At 41.1% G+C, this 21,965-nt stretch overlaps 1 protein-coding gene across 1 annotated transcript in view; it reads left to right on the top strand.

Moving 5' to 3' along the window:
- Positions 1-417: 417 nt before the first annotated feature.
- Positions 418-21,965, top strand: part of LOC146718598 (uncharacterized) — a 38,018-nt gene continuing 16,470 nt past the window's right edge. Inside the window, exons 1-2 of the mRNA XM_085452913.1 lie at positions 418-640; positions 4,930-5,005. Coding sequence (XP_085309039.1) covers positions 619-640; positions 4,930-5,005 — 98 coding nt within the window. The 5' untranslated portion in view covers positions 418-618. The remainder of the gene's footprint in view (positions 641-4,929; positions 5,006-21,965) is intronic.

The raw sequence follows: 21,965 nt of genomic DNA, 5'->3' as shown, positions 1-21,965 counted from the left end.
ACTATGGGAAATAGGTCACTTTTGTCCTTTGATTGTGGAAAATTTATTTCCCTATTGCATTACTTTTAGTCGTGCTAATTATATACAGTAGAGACTACAGTTCTGTATAGTGCACATGTGAAGTGAAACAAACACACACCTGTGCCTTCAGGCTTCTGCTCTTCTTTGACACATGCATTAAAGTGCAAACACAAACACACACACGCACTACATGCACTATAGCAGCTTCCTTTTCGCCTGGTTTGAATTTGTAAGCCCGAAGCTCCTGCCAAAGCTCCTGTTGCTGTGGGGAGAAGCAGCTGCGCACTCATCCTACCCTCCTTCCAGTTTTCCAGCTAATGGAACATTCCAGTGCTCCCGTACGCCCCTGCCACAATAACAAATTTGGTACATCCCATTGGTGCTTCTCTAGCTGGTTTGTCACTGACTCAGTAGTATCACAGCAGTCAGCCAAACAGTATTTTGAGCACACGCTTACCGGCGCGCGTACACGCAAACAACACCGCGCACATAGTCTGAGAGTGAGGACATAAGACGAGAGAGTTATAAAACAGAAGGAAAGAAATCCTCGGCTAGTCCTTCCACTCAACAGTCTTCTGGTTGTTCTGCATCCCTGATATGACCCTGTTCAGTCCAAGATGTGAGTATACCGAAGTGTTTCCTTGTGTATGTGTGATGATGCCTGTTTTAGTGGATGTTTGCATGCACCACGGTGTTTCTGAAAGACAGTATTTGCCATTGTTCCTCTCATTCCTTTTCTCTCCACTGCCATTTTCCCCCTTCATCCTGGAAGCTTTTCAGCTTTTGTGTGCTCATCTGTGCACTTCAGCCTGAAGCTCCGGTTTCTCTACATTTGTACCTCAGAGCTGTTTTTCTCGCTTTTCCCTGTCCGTAAACATTAGTCCAATCAGAAGGTGCTGTGGTAATATAGGAGACACTGGACTTGAGGATGTTAAACACTGTGATGCATTAAGAGGTGTTTCAGGCAAATTTACCTTTAAGCAAAAGCCAAGTGTGTTTCTCATATTGGCAAGGTCAGCACATGGTCTAGTCAGGATACAAAGGCTTTTGCTAGTGAAATGACTTATAGCTTAATTATGTTGTAATACCCATCTCTCCATATGGATTGAGATTTCTTTAGTTTTCTTCTTCATCTGCAAAGTGAACAGTGCATCCATGAACAGTTTCTAATAAGACTACATTACCATGCAGGCACAGTGCCAATATCTTCTCACAACTTCCACACTAGTTTGGAAACCTCAGTCTGTTCTCAAAGCTACTTGTCTGGTGGGGAAGCAGAGGCTTCAGACAAGGTCAGTATAGACTAAAAGACTCCACAGTGAAAGTAAAACGCATCTTAAACTGTTGAATACTTCCACAGTGCAAAAATAAAGTCAAGTCACTGTTGTCGTCTCCCTCACTATAATGCTGCAATCTGCTTCACTGTTGAGACGTGGTTTTTAGCACACTAGCATCTCTCTCAACTTACCATGTATCCATGCCAGCAAACAGTATATTTCCTGTTTTTTATTTGTTCCTTAGAGCTGTAAGTAATAATTTATGTTACACAGTTTCGTGTTTTTATCTGTGAGTGGAAACTAAGTGTTCATGGTTGCAGGAACGTGCAGAGACTCGGCATATTGACAAGACCTGCACACGCTGCACTTATACCTAGACATCGTCAACACTACCAGGATGTGAATTAATTAATAAGCTTTATGACAAGTGAGGGGGATTTATGTGATCCTACAGTCACAATGATATCATCAACTGTAAGTCTAAATCAAATTTAGGTTAATAAAATGTTAATTTCTGCTATTCTGGTTGTGCTGCTTGATAGTACTGTATACTGTGCCTTGGCAAATTTGTTCTGGTCCAGAATAAGTAGTAGGCTTAAGTAAAGCCAATAACCAGTAATCAAAAGAAAAGGCACTAAGGACAGACAAAGAACAATACAAGAGCAGAAAATATCTTACTGTAGTTTAATCTTTTATCAAGGTTCTTTTGTAATTTAACCAATCTGCTAAATTGAAATCAGCTTTGCAGTCCTGGTTTAAATGATTGTTGCAAAAGCGTTCAGCCATACGCGCTCTCTTTTCTTTTACTTTTAGGATGCAGCGCTTCAGAAAAGCAAAGTGAGTGTGCGAACGGTATTACCAAATATTCCATTTGAATTAAATGCCTCTGAAAATTTCAGTGTCAGTCTGCAGCTCAAGCGTTTGCGTTCTGCTCTGAAGTTAGTTACTCGATTAAGATGTTGAATCAAATTACACTGAAAAATACATCAAACATTTAGGGATGCGGTTCAGCCCAACGCGTGATAAATTGAAGAATTGGGATGAAAATAAAAATGATGATAGAAGACGGCAGATTTAGCTGTTTTTATCTGATCACATTATCCAATCTCCCACACATCCGTGACTTCAAGTGTGTGTGTGTGTGTGTGTGTGTGTGCGTTCAGACTGTTTGCTAAAAAAGAATCTGTGAAAATAAAGTAAGTGCTGTGCACAGACTCCCCTTAATGCATGTGTTGCAGACTCTTAAAGCAACTTTCAGTGTTTTCCAATGAGGTGAATACACAGATTCCTATTTCCTAACTTTGATCCAGGTCCAAGGTTTCATTAGAGCAGGGTGGGTGCTGATTGACTGGGATCTTCAGGGGAAATCTAGGCTCCTTCTAGCTTTGAAAACTCAGAATAAGAAAAGCTTTTCCACATTGTGTCTATGTAATTTTGTTTCCAGGTAGTGTGATTAAGCTGGCTCTAACTTTGGCTGGGTATGAAGCGGCACTCTGGCAGTCAGCCTGACATCCGCTGATACAAAGCATAGTGATGGACTGTGGCGGAGGCTGAGGCTTTATAACCCATTACAGCTGATCGCATGTGACCTTGCTGTGTCCTCTGATGCTCTTTGAGCCAGTTTTACGAAATAACTGTCTATCAGATTATACTGCCGTTTGAGTTCTATATCTCCCTGCCAGTTTGCACCTGGAATCTCTCAGGCTGGTCATGGATTTGTAAATGAGTCCTGAATCACTACACAATCTTGTTATGGCTGAAATATTAGTATTCGTTGAAAATAATCCAATTTTGCACGTATTGCAGAATTGCTGTCTGTACGGTTTCTAACCACACGGTGATGATGTAGTAATGTTTCAATTATGTGTTTATATTTAAACCATATATTTTCTTAAATCTGTCATCTAAACTAGAAGCAAAAATAGAAATAAAACTAAACTAATAGTCTACTTGTGATTGCCCTCCAATAAAATGGATGGTATAAATGGATAATAAATGACAGTAGTGAAACATAGTGGTTGTAATCTGCAACATGTTTTCATGATAAAAGCTACAATTTTGACATATGATCCACAATACTATATGTATGTCCTCAAAACTCTTTAGTCTGCATTATATTCATTTAGCAGATGATTTTATCCAAAGGCCTACAATAGTAGTGTCTTTCAAACAAGTTATTATTTTTTTATAGCTCTAATAAATGCACAATGTAGCTGCTTAAAGTGAGACTGTTTGGTATTTGCAAGGGGAAAAAATGCATATTGCATCACAACAACCATGAATCACTTTTTCCTTTGCGTTCACCGTGGTTAGAGCAGGGTGGAGTATTTTATAACACTGTGAGGTCACTTCTTTTTCATGGGCCTCTATGTTTCTGTAGCCAACTATAGGGCAGAATCTGTGTGTGGCTCACCAAAAAAAGTTGTCATTTATGTGAAGTCACTTTAATTCAAAACGCAGTTTGCCTTGTTTTTTGAAACTATACCTCTGAACAGAAAACCCCCAAAACAAAACAAAGTATAATACACATATATATACGTGCATACATGCATGGGCATAGATGTGAAGTCTGCAAAGGAGGAGCTAACTGTGGTGTATATAGGATTTTGTTTACTCTGATAGCACTCTGATTACCTCCTGAGGTTTTGCTCCTGTTGAGCGACACAACTGTGCTCAGCAGCATCCTCCCCTCTCTTCCTGTGTAATGGCTTCATCACGCAGTCAATCATACAGTCATCCTGTTGCTCAGCAAACTCATTATAAAACTCAGTTTTGTTTTCCTGGCACACAATGCCGAGCCATTATATTTAAAAGATAATGTGTAGGCCTTTTGTCCTTTTAGTGTAAGGAGATGTAGTCACTTTTTCATGAAAATACTATGTCTACTTTGGGAGGTAAAGGCGCATACGTATGTCTAAATTTCTTTTCACACTTTCAAACCCATACTTAATTAATTGTCGCTTCCAGCCATTTGACAATCATGCTGTGCGAGTGTATGTGCAGCTGGCCCAGTCACACTCCATTCACCACCCATCTGTCCATGTCAGACTGGACTTCTCTCCTCTCCCCGTCTCTTTGCTGCTTACCTCCTGCCTGTTTTTGTTTTGTCTTTTACTCACCTTTGGTAAATTGACAAGAGAGCAAGCACAGTGAGAGCAGTGAGCTGCTGGTGTGTCCTGTAATCAAGATGGTTTATGGTTAAATGGCTAGTACAAACATGTATATAAAAGTGTTTGCAGGAGAGAAAGAGTGAGATCAGAGCTCAGTTGAGCTTTTTAGAGGTTGTGCCAAGTTTCCAATGTATCCTTGCAGACAGGAAATAAAAATGGAGTGAACAGTCTAGCTCAAAGTGGCTGGAGGGAGGTGGACGTGAAAACAGATACTGGCTTCTGTCAGTCTTAGCTGGCCCTTTAGTCAGCATCATGTCAAGCTGCTGTAGATTATGTAAATGTTGCCAGAATAAAGAAGACCCAAGTGTAGGATAAACATGACCATGTGTATGCCATTTAGTCATCTGGAGGTTCCTGTGTGTGTGTGTGTGTGTGTGTGTTTGTACTCTCTCTTTGTTGTGTTGCAGTATGTCGCTCTTTACTGTATCAGTACAAAGTTAATTGGTTGCTCTTTCATGCAGACATGAGCATGAGTGGAGAGTTGAAGTCAAGCCGCTCTAGGGCAGCCAGTAAGAGGGCCAGCAACACCACTTATGGGTGAGTATGACACCGCCCACCTCCCCACACCCACAAAGCCCACAAAGCCCACAAAGCTCACACACCCACAAAGCCCACAAAGCACACACACACACACACACACACACACACACACACACACACACACACACACACACACACACACACACACACACACACAGGAACACTCTCCTATCCCCCACACACTCAGAGATAATCATGCGCTCTATTATTTGCTGCAGCCCTTTATCTGTAACTCAATGGTTGCACCTCAGCTTTCCAATCAATGCAGCATTATTTGTTATTAGCTTCATACCAGTGTATGTAAGCTGCTATTGATTTTGGCCAGAGGTGCTGTCTCCATCAGTCAATGTTTGAATCCATCTGTTGATGTAGTGCACACATATGATTGGAGCTGATTACTGTTTATTGCTGACAGTTCAATACTGCGGTGTGCAGCTACACTAACGTAAACTCTGTGCTCAGATGGCTGGGGAAGGGAGTTGGAGGGGTAGTGGAAGAGATGACAGTGTGTGGGCTTGTTTGAATTCGTTCATGGCTTCATTACTCAACTCGAACTCTCTCTTTGAACTGCAGATTTTTCTCTGGCTGCGGCTCTGTAGGCCAAAGCTCCTTTTATTAGCACAAACCACAGAGAGTACTGTCTTTTTGTTAAGTTTGAGTCGATCCTCATTTTGTAGCACTCACTGGTAATGGCTCATTGTATGTACTCTGTAAATCCATGTATGTCCTTCAAAATTAATTTAAAACAAAGGGGAACAAAATAGAAAAGTCCAAGAAATTTAGAAAAAGTCACCAAATTCCCAAATTAAATGATAGTTTCTGAAAGCATACAAAAGTGTTTTTTTAACATTTAAGAAGCTAAGATGAGAAAAACATTAATTTTTAAAATATGTTGCCGGACGTCCACTCTAGGATAAAAAAAAATACTGCAAAGTAGGTTAGGAATGCAAACAAGAATAGAAAATGAATATTAACAGATGTACTGATATTGAGGCCAACTTGTTTGTCTCGGTCTCAATCAGAAAATCTCATTAATATTCTATCTTCTGTGCAACAGGGCCTCCACATGTGTTTCCAGCTCCACAATACACACTGATGATTTTCAATTCAAGGCAGCTGTATTGATGTCCTTCTGTTGGTTTCATCATATATTAGAGTGGTGTATAGGTGTAAAAATAGTGCAATATGGGTCATTATGTATTATGTAGACAGCATGTCCTTGAAAACAGTTAATCCAGCTCTCTACTTGTGCTCCCTGCTCCAATCCCTCTAACCAGCCCTGCCTAAACCTTGAACCCCCAAACATTATTCAGCCATTCCACCATGCAGTTATTCAACAGCACTGCATGCATTAATGAGATTAGTCATACAACACACATACTCACGATGACTAACACCCAGTGGAAAACACCTGAGGTAGCAACCCCAATGTAGCCTGATATAGCCTCCGTGATATTTTGCAGAAATGACATAGACTTAAAGCAGAGGACGTTGGATTTCTGTGGTCGTTTGAGGCTTATAGACACATCCAGCAGGCTAAACTAAGCACGGGACACATCCAGCCTGTTAATACATGCAAAAAACATGATTACAGTCATGCGGGTCGCTCTGTGACGCATGTGCAGTGGTGCTTTAAGCCTGATGCTAATCTTCACGTCAGCGTATTTATGGACAATGCTGTTCTAATGATAAGCAGGTATTGTTTTGATAAACAATTTAGATTACTATACTGACATATATCACTTACAGCACAGACTTGTGGATGTAATTATTTTTGCAGAGTTTTGATCATCACTCAAACTAGTGTGGAACTCAAACTATTTTGAGTCTGTTCACATTTAAGGGTACATGAATGCATGATGGTGTACTAACTAACTGTCACAAAACATGAGGATGAAAAACTGCCTTTTTCTCACCCTTAGTGGTCATGTGGTCATTTTTCTAGCCACATAGCACAAACCACCAAACAATTTTCACCCAGCGTGAAGAAGATTAATTGCGTGTAGTGGCTCAGTCACACTAAAGGAAAAATAGGACAGCAGTGTCCTTGCGAGTAGGAAAAATCAGTGGCTGCCCATTACTGCATTTATTTATTTATTTTTCTATTTGTATTTGGCAACTAGTTACAAGTAGTTTTGGTGAGCAACTGGTTTCTTGATGGTTAAATGTCCAACATCCTGAGCGTCTGAGTGACCAGAATGTAAGGAAGTTGCCCTGCAACTCAAACCAAACATCACACGTGTTGTGTCATCTTGGTTTTATTAAACACAACTGTTCTCTTCCCTGGAAATGAATTTAGCATTATGGTCAGACACGCATCAAATTGCTGATGTTCACAAAATGCACTGCATGAGTGCAGCCTGCTAACAGAAGTACCTGAGTTGAGACACGCTGGGATAGTCAGAGGATTACATTATTACAGTTCATCCTGAAAGGGACACAATTTAATAAAACTGACAAATCACAAACTCGTAGTGACACTAGAGGAAGATTCAACAAAGTTTATGCAATGAGGATTTGTGTATATGGACAATTTTCTCCATACATTTTAAAAGGTAATCCATCAACAGTTATCAAGACAAACCAAAGTTACCAACCGTTAGACTGATGGCAAAATCAAATGCATGACAGTAAGTTACAAAATAAAAAGGAATAAAATGCTTTCTTTTGGCCTTACTGGAAGGCAGTGTTTACAATTCCTCTGCATAACATATATATTTTGATTTCTAAAGAAAATGTGAGCAGTACAGCTACAGTTACACATGAAAATGTTGTGAGGCAGCTACCAAAAAATCTCTCTGTCCAGGCTCCAGTAATCTTGCTTTGTGCTGCTAGCAGCAGCGTGCCCTGACTACTCCCTCCCACTATTCTCACAGCGCTGGCCAACAAACGTTCGCCTGTGGCCTAGATTACTTTGCAAACAAACTTTCTAAGTCATGTCTAAGATGCTAAAGCAGTGTAATCTACTCATCCAAAACCATGTAGCCTACCACTCTTTCTAAACTGTTATTATGGCTTGAAAGCTGGATTATGAAGCTCACAATAAAAATTTTAAACTCTATTGATAGTAAAACCCAATAAAGGTTTTCATTTGATGTCTTAATGCACTGCAAGTCATTTCTTGCCTCATGATATCAAGCACGTTTGTTTTTTTTCTTCTGTCTCTTCCTGCTGCCATTCTCTCATGCACTATATCTACCCCCAGGCTATTTCCTCTACAGCGACCCTGGCAACATATGGGTGTTGTCATCATTTATCGTTCATGCTTTCTGACTGTCACAGGTCCTCTCTATTAGTGAGCCACAGCTGTGGAAGCAGTGATGGGGTGTAGCGAGTGGCAAATGTTCCACAACCCAGATGCTGTTGATGCTGCAGCCGTGGCCCTTGTGTGCTCCAGTGCATTACTACAAAGCTCACTGCACTGTACTGTGTGGCCCATATAGGAAGGCTCAGGTGCCATATGAGGGGTCTCAGAGGAGCGTGTGTGCTTGAATGTGTGTGTGCGGTCAATGTATAGTTAACCCATGGCTTGGGATAGAAGACTGGGTTGGGTGATGGAGGGAGGCTTGCTGTTTAGTCTTTTTTGGCCTTTGTCTCTCAAAGCACTTGCTGTTATAATTAAGATGGAACAATAACACACAGGCATAGTCATGTTAACTAATATTTTCTTCTCCCCTTGTTATGTGTGATAAGACTTTTGTGGCTGTAGTTGTAATTTTTTTTCTCCCCGAAGTATGTCCAGTCTATCTTAAGGTTACTACAGTATTCATTTTACTAGCTGCTCCATTGGTTTTCTCAGTGGTAAGGGGAAGGAGAGAGGCACAGAGGAGGGGGATAGGAGGGTAGCCTTGAAACCGAGTGGCAATGTGCTGAGCATCTGGTCGCTGGTATTTTCGTCTGATTTCTTCTTTAATTATGAGAGGGGCTACTCATAGAGGAGTCGGTGTTAGGATGGAAACAGTGCGAGCCATCTGTTAGATCAGCTCAAAGACGCTGAAGGGGGCAGAAGGGGCAAATATGAACTCTGAAGTGGCCAGAAACAGTAGATGATGAAGTCCTACGTTATACACAGTGAACCAGAACTTAAAAGCTAATTTGACAGCACGGCGATGGATAAGAGAGTGACAGGAAATATTTTAGGTCATATTATTAACTTCATTTAATGTTGCTCTTTTTTTTATTGGTTATGGTAACACTATAAAATCACCAGCCACATCATTAGGTACACTTTTGCCTTCAGAGATCCCTAATTTATCAATACATAAATTCAAGGTTTTTTTTTCATATTGACATGATAGCGTCACACAGTTGCTGCAGATATGTCGACATCAACGGACATCAGTGATGTAAATCTCCCAGTCCACCACATGCCAGAGGTGCTCTGTTGGATTGAGGTGACTGTAGGCTATGAGTACAGTGAACTCATTGTGATGTTCAAGAAACCAGTTTGAGATGACCTGTGCTTTGTGACATGGTGTGCTACCGTGCTGGAAGCAGCCATTAGAAGATGGTACATTTAAACAATATTCATTTGGTACTAAGGAGCCCAAAGTTTTCTTCTTCTTCCTTTGGCTGGTCCCTTTAAACAGGTTTTATGCTTTCCACATCCACAAGTCCACTAGGGACCGCTAGGTACCTGTGACTTAATTTTGGGTCCCTGTCCGTGTACGCAACAGAGTATAATAGCTTTAGTGGTCACGTAAGTAGATCATCTGCCTCCATCTCACTTTAACCCTAGCATCCTCTTCTGTCACACCAACCCTCTGGATGTCCTCCTTTACTACATCCATGAATCTTCTCTGTGGACCCTTTTTTTTCCTGTTGCCTGGCAGCTCCATATTCAAAATCCTTTCACTGTTTCTCTTTTGCACATGTAAAAACCATCTCAGCCTTTCTTATTCTGTCTACAAATTAAAGGGCCCAAACTGTGTCATAAAATAATATATGTTCTCTTTAGAGAAGACTGTGTAGGAAAATCCCAGTAGATCAGCAATTTCTGAAATGCTCAGACCAGCCGTTTTTTGTGTCAACAACTGCCATTTTCAAAGTCACCTAAATCACTTTTAATCCCCATTATGATGCTCAATTTGAACTTCAGCACGCTGTCTTGACCATGTTTACATGCCTAAATGCATTGAGTTGCTGCTATGTAATTGGCTGATTAGATTTTTGAGTTAAGAAGCTGTTGAACAGATGTATCAAAGTGGCTCTTGAGTGTACTCTCCAAGCTTGGCACTGTGAATGGGAATGTGTTGTCACACATGGGGAGAGCTGGCGAGTAACCAAGTACAAATACTTTGTAACTATACACGATTTTCAGGTATCTTTACTTGAGTACTTATTTTTCTTTTTACTGTTACGTCCTACATTTTAACACAAATATCTATATTTCCTACCACTTACATTTTCAAAACAGACGTGTTACCTTTGGTTTAAGACATTTGAGGGGAGTTATTATTTCAAGTCTCTGCACCCTTTAACAGTAACACATGAAAAGCAATCCTAATGGTTATCAATTACAAAGAGATATAAGTTGTATCTGATATAGCACCTCATTTGTTAAACCAGATTTTGGATCTGTATTTGATGTAAAGTTGTGTTGTGAAACATCCTGGAAAACAAACTAAGTTATACTAACTGTGTGGTATTTAAAGGTTGCAGTTTAATGTTCTGTGATGGCTGTAAAGCAAAGAACAGTGTGTGACTGGTGCACAGCGGCTTTGGTGTTCATGGTCAGAGTTAGGCTAGATTAAGTGTTGCAGAGATGAATTTGAATTTAAGCTGATGATGCTTAGATTCATTCACTGAACGAAGTATAAAGACAGTGTAAACATTGTACTGTCAGTGTAGAGGATGGAAATCAGCAAAGACCATTCATGAAACATCTGCTGACATCTTGTTGAATTCAGTTGTGTAGATCCACAAAGAGTAAACAGTAAACCTCAGGTCAGCTGATCACAGCCTGTACATCTAAAATCGAATGGATCTTACAATAGAAGTTATTCTGGGATGTGATTCTTTTCCCTACGTGGAACCACTGCAGTCGATCTTAAGGTTCCTCCACCCACTGAATCCCCCTTTAACCCTGACTGTGCTCATTTCACAGGCAACAGAAAATATATATATTTTTAATTCTCCTTTTCTTCTAGCCTCATGTTCTACATAACTGATTCAAGCCGGGTACATTCATTAGAATTTAAATTTGGACTAAAATAAAGTTTGTCTTCTCATGTGCTTTTAGAATTTTGTGAAATTATTATAGTACGAGGTTCAGATGGCATCGCACAAAAATAGCTTGTAAAAGTGTCCTCAAAAGAGCTTTCTTACTTTGAGTACATTTCAGAGCCTTTTAAATAAGTTGTACTCGATTTGAAGTAAATATAAGTACTTCTAATTGAGTATTTTTTAACAGAAGTATTTGTACTTCTACTTAAATACTGAATGTCTGTACTTTTGTCACCTCTGATGATGGGGAAAGAAGAACGAGCAGACAGGTTTAAACCAAGTTATTTTAAAGAAAACAAACAAAGATGAATATTAAATTCCAAACATTCGGTAGGATATATACACTACACAGCCACATCCTATTACAGCTTTCAATTAAACATACTTGTCTTGACTGTGCATGGCGTGCACTATTAGTTTTACAGCATGAAAGACCAATAAAAACTCTTAAAAAAGACAGATGACATAAAGCTTAAGCTGTCATTCAAGACGGCAGTGTTGGGAATAACCCATAAACCTACATTTGAATCTTAAAAAACAATATCCTCCTCCTCCTCATTTGTTTCCATGCAGCACTTGTTTTGACAGTTTGTATATGAGGGTCTCGCCTTAGGCTCGGTTGGCTGACATCTGTAAATCCACCAGCAGTGGAAAAACAAAGGGCAAACTGAGGCACTGTCAATGTTCGCCGATTTTAAGAATGACCTCTTTCTGCTGGATACAGTTCTGTGTCTCTCAATTGTCACAACGCAGCTGACTACCAGCTGTTATGATCCCTACCCAGAGCCAAATGTGCGCACAACACATTGTAATCAATTTTTAAAATGACATTTGTAAACATTATTTATAGAGAGAGGAGTGCAGTTTGCACAGAATGAGAAACTAAAAAAAGGCCTCACATTTATTAGAAATGCAAAAAACAGACTTCTGTCACTTCTAACATATAAAGAGAAATAAATATGTAAAATAGATGCAAAACCTGATTACACCGCCTCCTGTGTTCTTCCCAGCGTGGGCTTTGGGTTTAGAATTGACATGATATCATTGTTCCTGATCTATGCCCAAGACTAGTGTGAGCTCATATCTGAGATTGTGTGACTTATGCATGGTAGGAGTAAAATAACATTTATTTCCTTTCATAAACTCGAAGTAGTTGCCCTGTCCTTGCTAACTTTGCAAAAAGTAACTGAGCAAGGGATATGATATTGGATGTTTTTCATCTGCATTCAAAAAGTATCTAACAAATAAAATAGCTCACCTATTGCTTTGGTGTCCATTTGTTTAAAAAGTACTTTGCTGTGTATTCCAGTTTACAGTGATGGATTTCTCGCTATGTAATTTATCCTTACAAATAGGACAAATATTCTGCTTATGTCTGCACCTTGGAAAAATTAAGTTAAATCAAGTGTGGAGGAAGTTCTTTGTCTGTGTGACTAATGCATCCGTGTTTTCTTTGTGAGCAGCGTTGTTGTTGTTCTGCCAGACGATGTGTCTCCATGTTTTGATATCACGGCTCATTCCCAGATCGAGAAGATTTGAGTATTAATTGTGTCAAATCCTGAACACTGCATTATTTAAAGTGTTGAAGACTTGTGTGCAACTCATTTACGCTCGTGTGAAAAAGTGGAAATCTGTTATATTGAAAACATTACACAAAATGCTGACAGAAATGAACCCAGATTAGTCACTTTAGACGTTAGTAGATTTTGAACAAAGCACTTGTTGCATTTTTTCATAACCTCTGACATGTGTCCAGCAGCGACTAACCAGGACAAGTAAAAGTAGTGCGAACTTCTCTGTGAAGCTTTTTATTCTCATCACAACCACGTTTCTTTTAGTGTGTACGACAAAGTGACAAGGGAGGAGAGTCTGACTGTCTGAGAGAGTGAGTGAGAGACCATGGTGGCAGCCTTGACTTGTGCCTCGGCCAAAAACAGCCCACTAACTATTCATCAAAGCCTACTGTTCCCTCCCCTTTCCACGTGAACATCAATTTTACAACATAACTGTCATTTTCATTTTTGTGTCCAGCTTTTCTCTCTGTCCTTTGTCAGCTTGCTCTCCGCATGAATGCACCTGTGTGATGTGCCGTTTTCAGTGCATTCCTGAGAGATGACTAGGGCTGGACTGTGGGTAAAGGTCAGTGCAGTCAGAGGTGGATGTACTGTTGGGGAAAAGGTCGCTTTCCATGGAGACAGAAGGAAAGTGCATCTGCTGGTTTCAGGGCCACTGACAAAGCCTTTGAGAGAGTAGAGAACAACAGAGATGATAGAAGATAGGGTTCGAGCGGTTCGAAGGATGGAGCAAGGGAGCGGCAGGCTGGCTGCAGACACAATGTTCTTTGGAAATAAGGTCATGAGCCAGCAATGGTGACACCGGTGGCTCAGGGCATAATGGCACGAAGGGCCATATTCACCAGGAAGAAAAATCTATCTCTTTCTGTGTGTGTGTTTCTGTTGGTTTATATCCATATACTGTGTGGCTGTGAGCATTACCAGGCCAGATGAGTTATCTTTCCTGTCCTACAGGCTTATCACTCTACCGTGGCTGGCCCCTTTGCTAATGAAGTCATCTCTATCCCCACAGCATTCTCCACACTGGGAGGAGAATGTAAGGCAAGCAGGTGGAAAAAAGGAGGCATGAATAAAGATTGATGCAGAAACTTGAAAGACAGGCAGGGTGTAATACCGTAACAAGACAAGTGTGAAACAATTGGGAGACGGGTACGTAAGAGAGAAAAATGCAGAGAGAGGAAGAAATAACAGCATTCAGGGAGAGCGAGGGGTGAAGAAAGCAAAGGAGAGAAAGCAAGTGAGCACTGCACTGCGTGTCATTGGCCCCCTGGCATGAACAATCCATCTCAAATTGATCTTCCAGTTCGGCCCAGCAGGGCATTCTGAATCAATCTCAAATTGATCTCTGTGCCAGAGGTCGGGAAAACTAGCAGTGGAGCTTATCAGAAATATAGTGGTGCTGGGAGGATCTGACAGGGAAACTTATCACGCTGCACAACAGGAAATGGGCTCTGAGCCCCCGGGGCAGCGAGAGGACGAGTCGGCTCCCTATACACACGCAAACCACAAGCACAATCACGCACAGATTCAATGTCTCTGCATGTACCCAACACACCCATACACTGACACATGCTCCCCAATGTTCAGCACAGTACAGAAAGGGTATACTGTGCATTCACACGGGCTTATATACCATCACACTCACACAAGCTCTCACACACGTGCGATCCAGGTGTCAGCACACACACCTACAGGCTGCCTCACAAAATACAAAGTTTGTCAGCGCACACTGCGTCAATATATTTTAACCTAGACATGTGAGATTTGAGACCTGGAGCTCTTAATGACTTATAACACATTTAATGTGTCCTCAGCAAGGCTGTGTGAATGGCCCGAGGAAGGACGATCAATACTGGATTGCATTTAGACGGTCAGTCAGCTTAGGGGAGCAAGCTGCCTCTCCAGGCTTGGTAAAAAAGTAAAACGATATAAACAATTGTTCAAAGGTGACTTTCGTCAATATCACTGGGAACACTTAGAAAATCCAGTCCAGGAGCACAGGAGCATGTCCAGCTTCTTAAGAGCACAGAATAATGTTTTTATACTCAACTGCGCGTGTCCAGTGACCAATATCCACATGTCAACATCAATATTAAAACCATTTGCCTAGTGTTTTGTAGGTCCCGCTCATTAACCCTCATGTGGGCTTCTGCACATCCTACAGATATTCCTTCATTTCGGGCCTTGGGTCAGTGCTTGGGCTCTTGGTAGTATCGACCCATTCCTGAGCAGTTTCATGTGGTGGGGCAGGGTGTGGGAGGCTGCTGCTGTCAGAGTGTGGTGTACCGACTGGGTGGGGATCCTTTATCTATAAAGATTGCTAGTTAGGTGGTACATGCCAGGCTACCATCGACATAAACAACAGAATCCAAGATTACCAAGCAGAATATTACGTTGTAATGAGAACATAAGTGTCAGTAGTTTTAATGTTGTGACTGATCAGTGTACATTTCACAGCCCTTGTATTGCTGCGTCTCACTTCCTATTACTTCTTGGATCGCAGGACTGTAGCTACCAGGGACCAGAAGACACAGAAAACTTACTCAAGGTTTATTCTGATGAGAGCTGCAGAATGGCACACAGATAGGGAAAGGTGAGCAATACAAACAATGAGTGGCTCAGGGAGTACAGTGGAAAGGGTGATGATGGGAGGGGTGTGTTTGAGCATGTCAGCGTTTGGGAGGCAGGAGCCCCTTTTCTGTCGCCTGGACCTGAAAAGCTCACTGTCAGCACAGAGAGGTAATGGGGGTTAGCGGGGTGAACAGAGGAGGTGAATAGTGAGTGTGTGTGAGTATATAAACAAGTGTGAGTTTTTACAAAGAGCACTACGGTATTTTAGTAACCCCACTGACCCCCATGATTGCAGATGAACAACAATGGAAATGTACGTAATGCATACGAAACTGTTTGTCAGTTTGTTGCAGGATTTTGCACAAAATAATTTATTTTCAGTCTGTAAAATGCCGTAAGAGGTGGAAACCGAAAAGCCAGCTTAATCGCATCTTTAAGTGGACATCTTGTTGCTTCCTGTCCTTTGCCAAAATTCCCAAATAACATCCTTTTTTCATGAGAACCAAAAACAGACAAAACCTTTTTTTTGACCTTGGGGTCCCATGAGGAACAAATTCATGCACATGCACACACTTCAAAGTTTCCTCCTTTCAACTTTACACTCCATTTATTCTTGCAATCTCACCTGCAGATGAAAGTCCCTCAAATGTCAGTCTCGTACACCTTCCCCCGCATCGATGTTTCCATCAAAAGAGTTTAAAAGGGTCATTCGTCAACTAAATACATTCCTTTATTCATAACACGCACCTAACATCATGGTTATCTGTAGACAGATGAAACACTAAAACTCAAAAGTACCACACTGTGTGCCATGTATGTATTAAGTACAACAGTACAGACAAGTTTCTACATGCGTTTTTGTTCATCTCAGATTCACCATAAGCTCCAGGTGCAAGATTCAAAAGACTAGATCATAGACTGTATATAAGAAATGGGCATAGTTATCATGATTTCACTTTGTGGTTTATTGATTTGGACTTCTGAAGCCTTTTTGTTATGGGGTGGGGGGTGGGGGGGGATTAGTTACAGAAATGAAAAATGTTTTTTAAAAATAGCCATTTGATGAACTCTAGTTTCTTCTTTGGGATTTTTGAGACCAGTGGGCTACCAAACGTTTCTGAACAGACTTCACATGAATTTTCACCTTTAAAATTTACCTTGTGTTTTGTTTGAGTACATTAAAATTTATTGGAATACCCTGTTTAAAAATTCTTGACTGTGCATATGTTAATTTGCATCATAATAACAATATGCTATTAAAATTACTTGATGACTGCACAGTGCAGAAAATAAATTGGAAGGCAAATCCATTTCTTCCATAAGTCAGTCCTGTTCATTATTTTGCAACATTTTCTGCAATGACTCACTGCAAAAACAGATATTAAAGGGAAAGCTAACATGAAAGAAAATGCTATAGAAAATCTCTTATGTCACATAAATTTATTTCCCTTATTTTTTTAAATGTATGTGTAATTGTTTTTCACAAATGCAAAGCCACATAAATCACACAGCATGCAGTAATCATTAGTTGTGCATTAGTTAAAAACTTTCGACAGCGTCTGTTTGACCATTTAGTTCTGCTGCATTACTCTTAGATTTCCTTAAAATTCTGCTAACGACTCGGTTTCCACAGCACCATACTGCGTACTTTGTCTCTGAGCTGTGCAAACACAATGTCTTGAAGTATTACACTTGTCTCCCTCCTTTTAGACACATGTGCCACTTGATTCATCTGCCGCTTTTAGTTTTTGTGTTAGCAAAAGTCAGACAGATACAGGGAGGTTGTTGACAGAGCACTGCTCATGTTAGCTGAGGTTAAAATTTTGTCCAGTGAGGTTCTTGGACTGCAGTCTGAAGTTGACTCAGCAAATGTCAGTCCTGTCGATCACAGTTAAAACTGCAGATGGCTCTCGTGAGGGGCTTTCTGAATGGCAGCTTATCGTTTGCCCTAGATATCCTCTAAATGTTCATGTCCTCTCTTGCTAGGTGATGTGGAAGATGACTGCGTTTTCTCCATGGCTAAATGTGAAAAGTCTGACTAGACACAGCTGCTCACACACGCTGAAAGCCGTTGTATTTTTGTTGCATTTTTATGACAGCGCCTTGTCTTTATTGCTTTTCTTTTGATAGACAGCAAAGATGTTAATTTTAGCTCGGTGTAACCATGCTGCTTTGCCCTTTATGCAGTTGAGCCAAACTGACTTTTAGCTTTTAATTCTTCAGTAATATCAGGACAGCAGCATAGTTCAGAACATGGAAACGATGCAGGGGCTTGACAGAGTTGAAAGGGCTGGAAGGATTAATTACTCCAGGCAGCTTTGGTTAACCTTTTAAGTTAGCACTTTAAGTCAGTTCTGATGGGGGACCTTGTTAGTGGAAGTGTCTTGATATTTCTGTTCCTTTCACCCCTGTGGGTAATGGCTGGATTGGAGGGGTGCCGTGCATGTCACTTGTCACCTTCCCGTGTAATGCTGCTAATTAGCACTAAATAGCCTGATCTCTGAAATTTCCAATTACTGCTCCCAGTGAGACCCTGAGCTTTTGATAAATAACACCATACTAAAGCAGTTGGCCCTCCTGGAGAGAAGCCACACATATAAGTCTTCAAAGAGGTACATGCACCACATTACTTCCAGTCAGATGACATGTTAACAAGGACCTGTCCCCATTTCCTTCACACTCCTTTATGAGCCATTATCCAAAAGCTCCTTTCAGAGTTATTTTTTGTTGTTGTTGTTGTTGTTTTTTTAAAGAAGAAGCTTCATTCTCTTATTTTATTGTATGTCGAGCTGTGTGCAGATGGTCTTAAGTCATGCAGAAGAATTGGACTTATCCCTCTCCCAACACCCTGCCTCCAATAGGATCAGGCCACGCTGTCGACACTGCTGAGGAGAGACTGTTTCTAGCTCTCATACACGTGGAACTAAAGCCACATTTATCTGCATATGCACATATTTATGAAGTGCATACATACCTACACCCACATAAGGTGCATACGCGCTCGCGCTACAGCCACTGTAGAATTCACCCAGTCACAGGGTACGCTGCATGTCTTCTCCTCATTTAAAAAAATGAAGCTTTTGTCTCTGATCCTTTGTTCTTCAACTTGTTTTGTATTTCTGTGTCAAACAGAGGCCAGCCAAATCTAGCACCTGATCAGAGTGAATATGAATATGAAGTGTTTTGTCTGGAAGAACAAAACATGTACAGTATTATTTATTCATGTGCTGTCCTACTACTGAATGAGCAATTAGTATAAAAGCTGTTTGGGCATCTAATCACAATAAACACCTGCACTGTAAAACCATCTGATTTAAAAGGCAGATTATGTTTTTTGTTTTTTGTTTAGGCGTATTCACAGGCCTGCTAGTTCTCTTGTTCCAGTCTACTGTATCCGCTCTATAGTGTTTTATAGCTTTCAGACATTTTAATTTCAGTGTCTTCAACTGTGCGATCAAAGCCTATCTGCAGTTGTGTATGTATATATGCATTTTCCTTTGTGGGAAAACACAAAATGTAAGAATCTGATTGTCAGCTTTCCGTCGCTGTTCACTGGTAATATGTCTAAAGTCCCAAAATGGATGAGAATAACTTCCAGCTCATATTCTGTAGCTGGATGACCGATCAAACAATAACCATACCAGGCCCTACCCCTGCCGTGGCTGATCCTATAAGCCCAGCCAGGAATGTCCACACCCTGACAGCTGTGGGAGAATCTGACTCATTCTGCCCAATGTCCGCATCCTCCTGTCTTTAACAAATGCTCCACTCACCCTTTCTCACTGTCTCTGTATCCTTCATTCTATCCACTCTGGTTTAAGTGCTCTGGAACGGTGGCATTGCTCCGTTCTGTGATGTGAGTGTTAATTTACCGCTGATGATCACTCTTATAAGAGGACATAAGAGATTACTTCTGATGGACATTTGGGCTGGAAGACCAAATAGGGAAAGCGCCTTTCTCCTGTACGACACTCTTCATTGAGTCTCCTCTTCAGTGATGCGTGCCAGTCGTCTATATGAACTGCCTGTTATGCTCCACCTCTGCTCCTGCCTTATTGATACAGCATCACTCCCCAGCTCCTATCTATTAATTTACTACTCTTCTGCACCTCCTTTTGATGGTGATACTGCCAATCAAACCTAAGGAACTGCTAATCATACAGGGCTATTAAAAAGAAGGGCAAGAAGGATGAGTGCAATCTGACACATAACCCTTGCCTGTTTACCTGTACTTCTAAGACTGAATGAAATACACTCAGGCCATAATTTAACCTTGATGCATGCAATTAATCAGTCAATCAGTCAATCAATCAAGGCTTTATTCGCCACGTGCAGGTTGCCGTGCAGTGAAATAGGACCCCCCTGACCTTACACACACACAACACAGACATCACATGGGGATACAGGTCAGAGATCGATAGTGTTACAGAAAAAAACCCACTGAAATATACACTACAATGGGAAAGTACAAGAGGAAAAAAGAGACCTCTACTCATGCTGCGCTCCTGGGAGGACAGCATGAGAACAGGAAACAAAAAAACTCTTCTGCTCAAAAAAGCACATAAATGTCCACAGCACAACATTATGGAACACGTGACAAGCCACAGGGTCGGGTGGGGGTGAGGAATAATCCGAAGCAAACACAGCAGCCATCCTGCTCAGCACTACCATTCCAGCGCGGGCTCAGACCCGCCGTGTTCCCAGAAGGGAACAAGCATCAAAGGCGTTTGGAAAGGGAGGGGGGATGAGTGTGCGCATATCAGTGTATATGTATGTGTGTGCGTGTCCAGAGTTCAGCTGAGACAGTGTCCTTCGCCCTGCTAGGCTAAGTAAAAAGTCTTCCAGCCAACCCAGGTGGTGTGATGTTGTCATTCTTTTGCTCAAAGAGCCGATTCTGAGAACTCACGACCACAGTGAGCCTCCCCAAGATGTAATCCAATTTGCGCTCAGAGATGTTATTCCAAGCGAGCCCTTCCAAGATGTAATCCAGTCTGCACTCAGAGATCTTATTCTGAGTATTCACGGCAGCCGTAAGCTTCTCCAAGATCTTATCCGTGCTGCACTCAATGAGCCCATTTTGAGAAACTCACGCCTCTTCCCATCGTTTCAATCCCAGCGGGCAGCCTTGTGGGGGTCTGAACAGCCAGTTCCGCTTTCTTAATTCTTCGATAAGTCAGGGCCAAGCCAGCTCCGATCAGCAAGAACCCTGTTATCATGGTTCCGAATAGGTAGATATCTTCAGCACTCAAGCTCACCCAAGCCCAAACTTCTCGTTGAGAAAGGGGTGTCAATTGCATTTAGGGACCAGTTGATCAAATCCATAATTCCTCTTTTAGGTTTTAGAGAACAGACTGTGAGAGAGTGTTCCAGGGTAAAAGTAATTTAAAAAAAACACGAGACTAGACAAGGACATAAGAGGCTAAGCAGGGAAGCTAAGGGAGAGGAGGAGAGGAGAAAAGTGTGACCGCCTTCGTCAAGAGCAAGAGCAGAAAGCCTGAAAAAAATTTATGAGCTCAATGAGTTACCATTGGGTTGTAGCTGTATAAAACCATCCTGGAGTATGGGCAGTATATTCAAGTAATGCAGACCAGTGGGCCAAGCAGTAAGGGATGTCCATAAGTAGATTGCACAGTGATGTGCTATTGATTAGCTACTGTCGAATGCATGTCATTGATTGAACCAGCAAGGTGTGTGATTGCTGCATGTTGAAATAGGTTCTCTGGAAATGTATGCTTAGTAAAACGTTAGAATACAAAACAAAAACTAGTATTTAATGGCTGTGTGAGACCATCAGGTAGCAAGGCATTAATTCTAGTCTCAAGCACATTTAAGAAATATGTGCTTACAAAGGTGATAGATGAGGAAAATTGAAAAACTGTCCTGCAGTCTGACAACGCAAAATTCCAAATAATTTTTAAATTATATTCCCCAGGCTAACAAGGAGAGGAACCATGCAGTTGTACTTTAGTTAATGCTGACGCTATATGCAGGTTTTGTAACTGCCTTGTCTATTTCATCAAGACACTGCCAAACTACTTTCAGCAAATGTGACAACAACTTTGCTCAGTAATAAAAAGAGCTTGAGTGCTATTTTATAGAGATGCACCAATGGCAATTTTCTTGGAAGTTATTCATTTTTTTCCCAAGTGCAAAAGCCACAACACTGATAACAGTTTGAAGCATAATTAACTGTGCATGCTGCATCTATCAAATAGGCACATATTTGTAGTTTATGCAGAACAGTTGGCAATGATTGTCATCTCTGCACAGGCTTAAACTGACCACATTATATAAATCCATCAGAAATCAAATAAAATTGCTCTATAGTTCGTGTATATATACAGTATAAGTAGATGTGGCTCTGTATGTTGAAAGCAAGCCATTATATTGAAGTATCTTAGATGCATTTTACAAACTAAAAAGGACTTAGAGAAATAAATTAAAAATGTGAGTGGAATGGAGAGAATACAAGTGACAGTGATTAAATGAAAGCGAAAGAGGGAGTAGATTAGCTCAGAGTCCATCCTTAGAGAGTGCCTGATAGGGTGAACAAGCTGCCAGCACTCCCTTCATCTTCCCCTCCTCCC

Source organism: Copadichromis virginalis, linkage group LG1 (assembly GCF_057382275.1).
Source record: "Copadichromis virginalis isolate Kocher_CV1m ecotype Utaka linkage group LG1, C_Virginalis_male_GT1.1, whole genome shotgun sequence".
Lineage (NCBI taxonomy): Eukaryota > Metazoa > Chordata > Actinopteri > Cichliformes > Cichlidae > Copadichromis > Copadichromis virginalis.
Note: the sequence above shows the minus strand (reverse complement) of the source record. Positions and strands in the feature narration are given on the sequence as shown.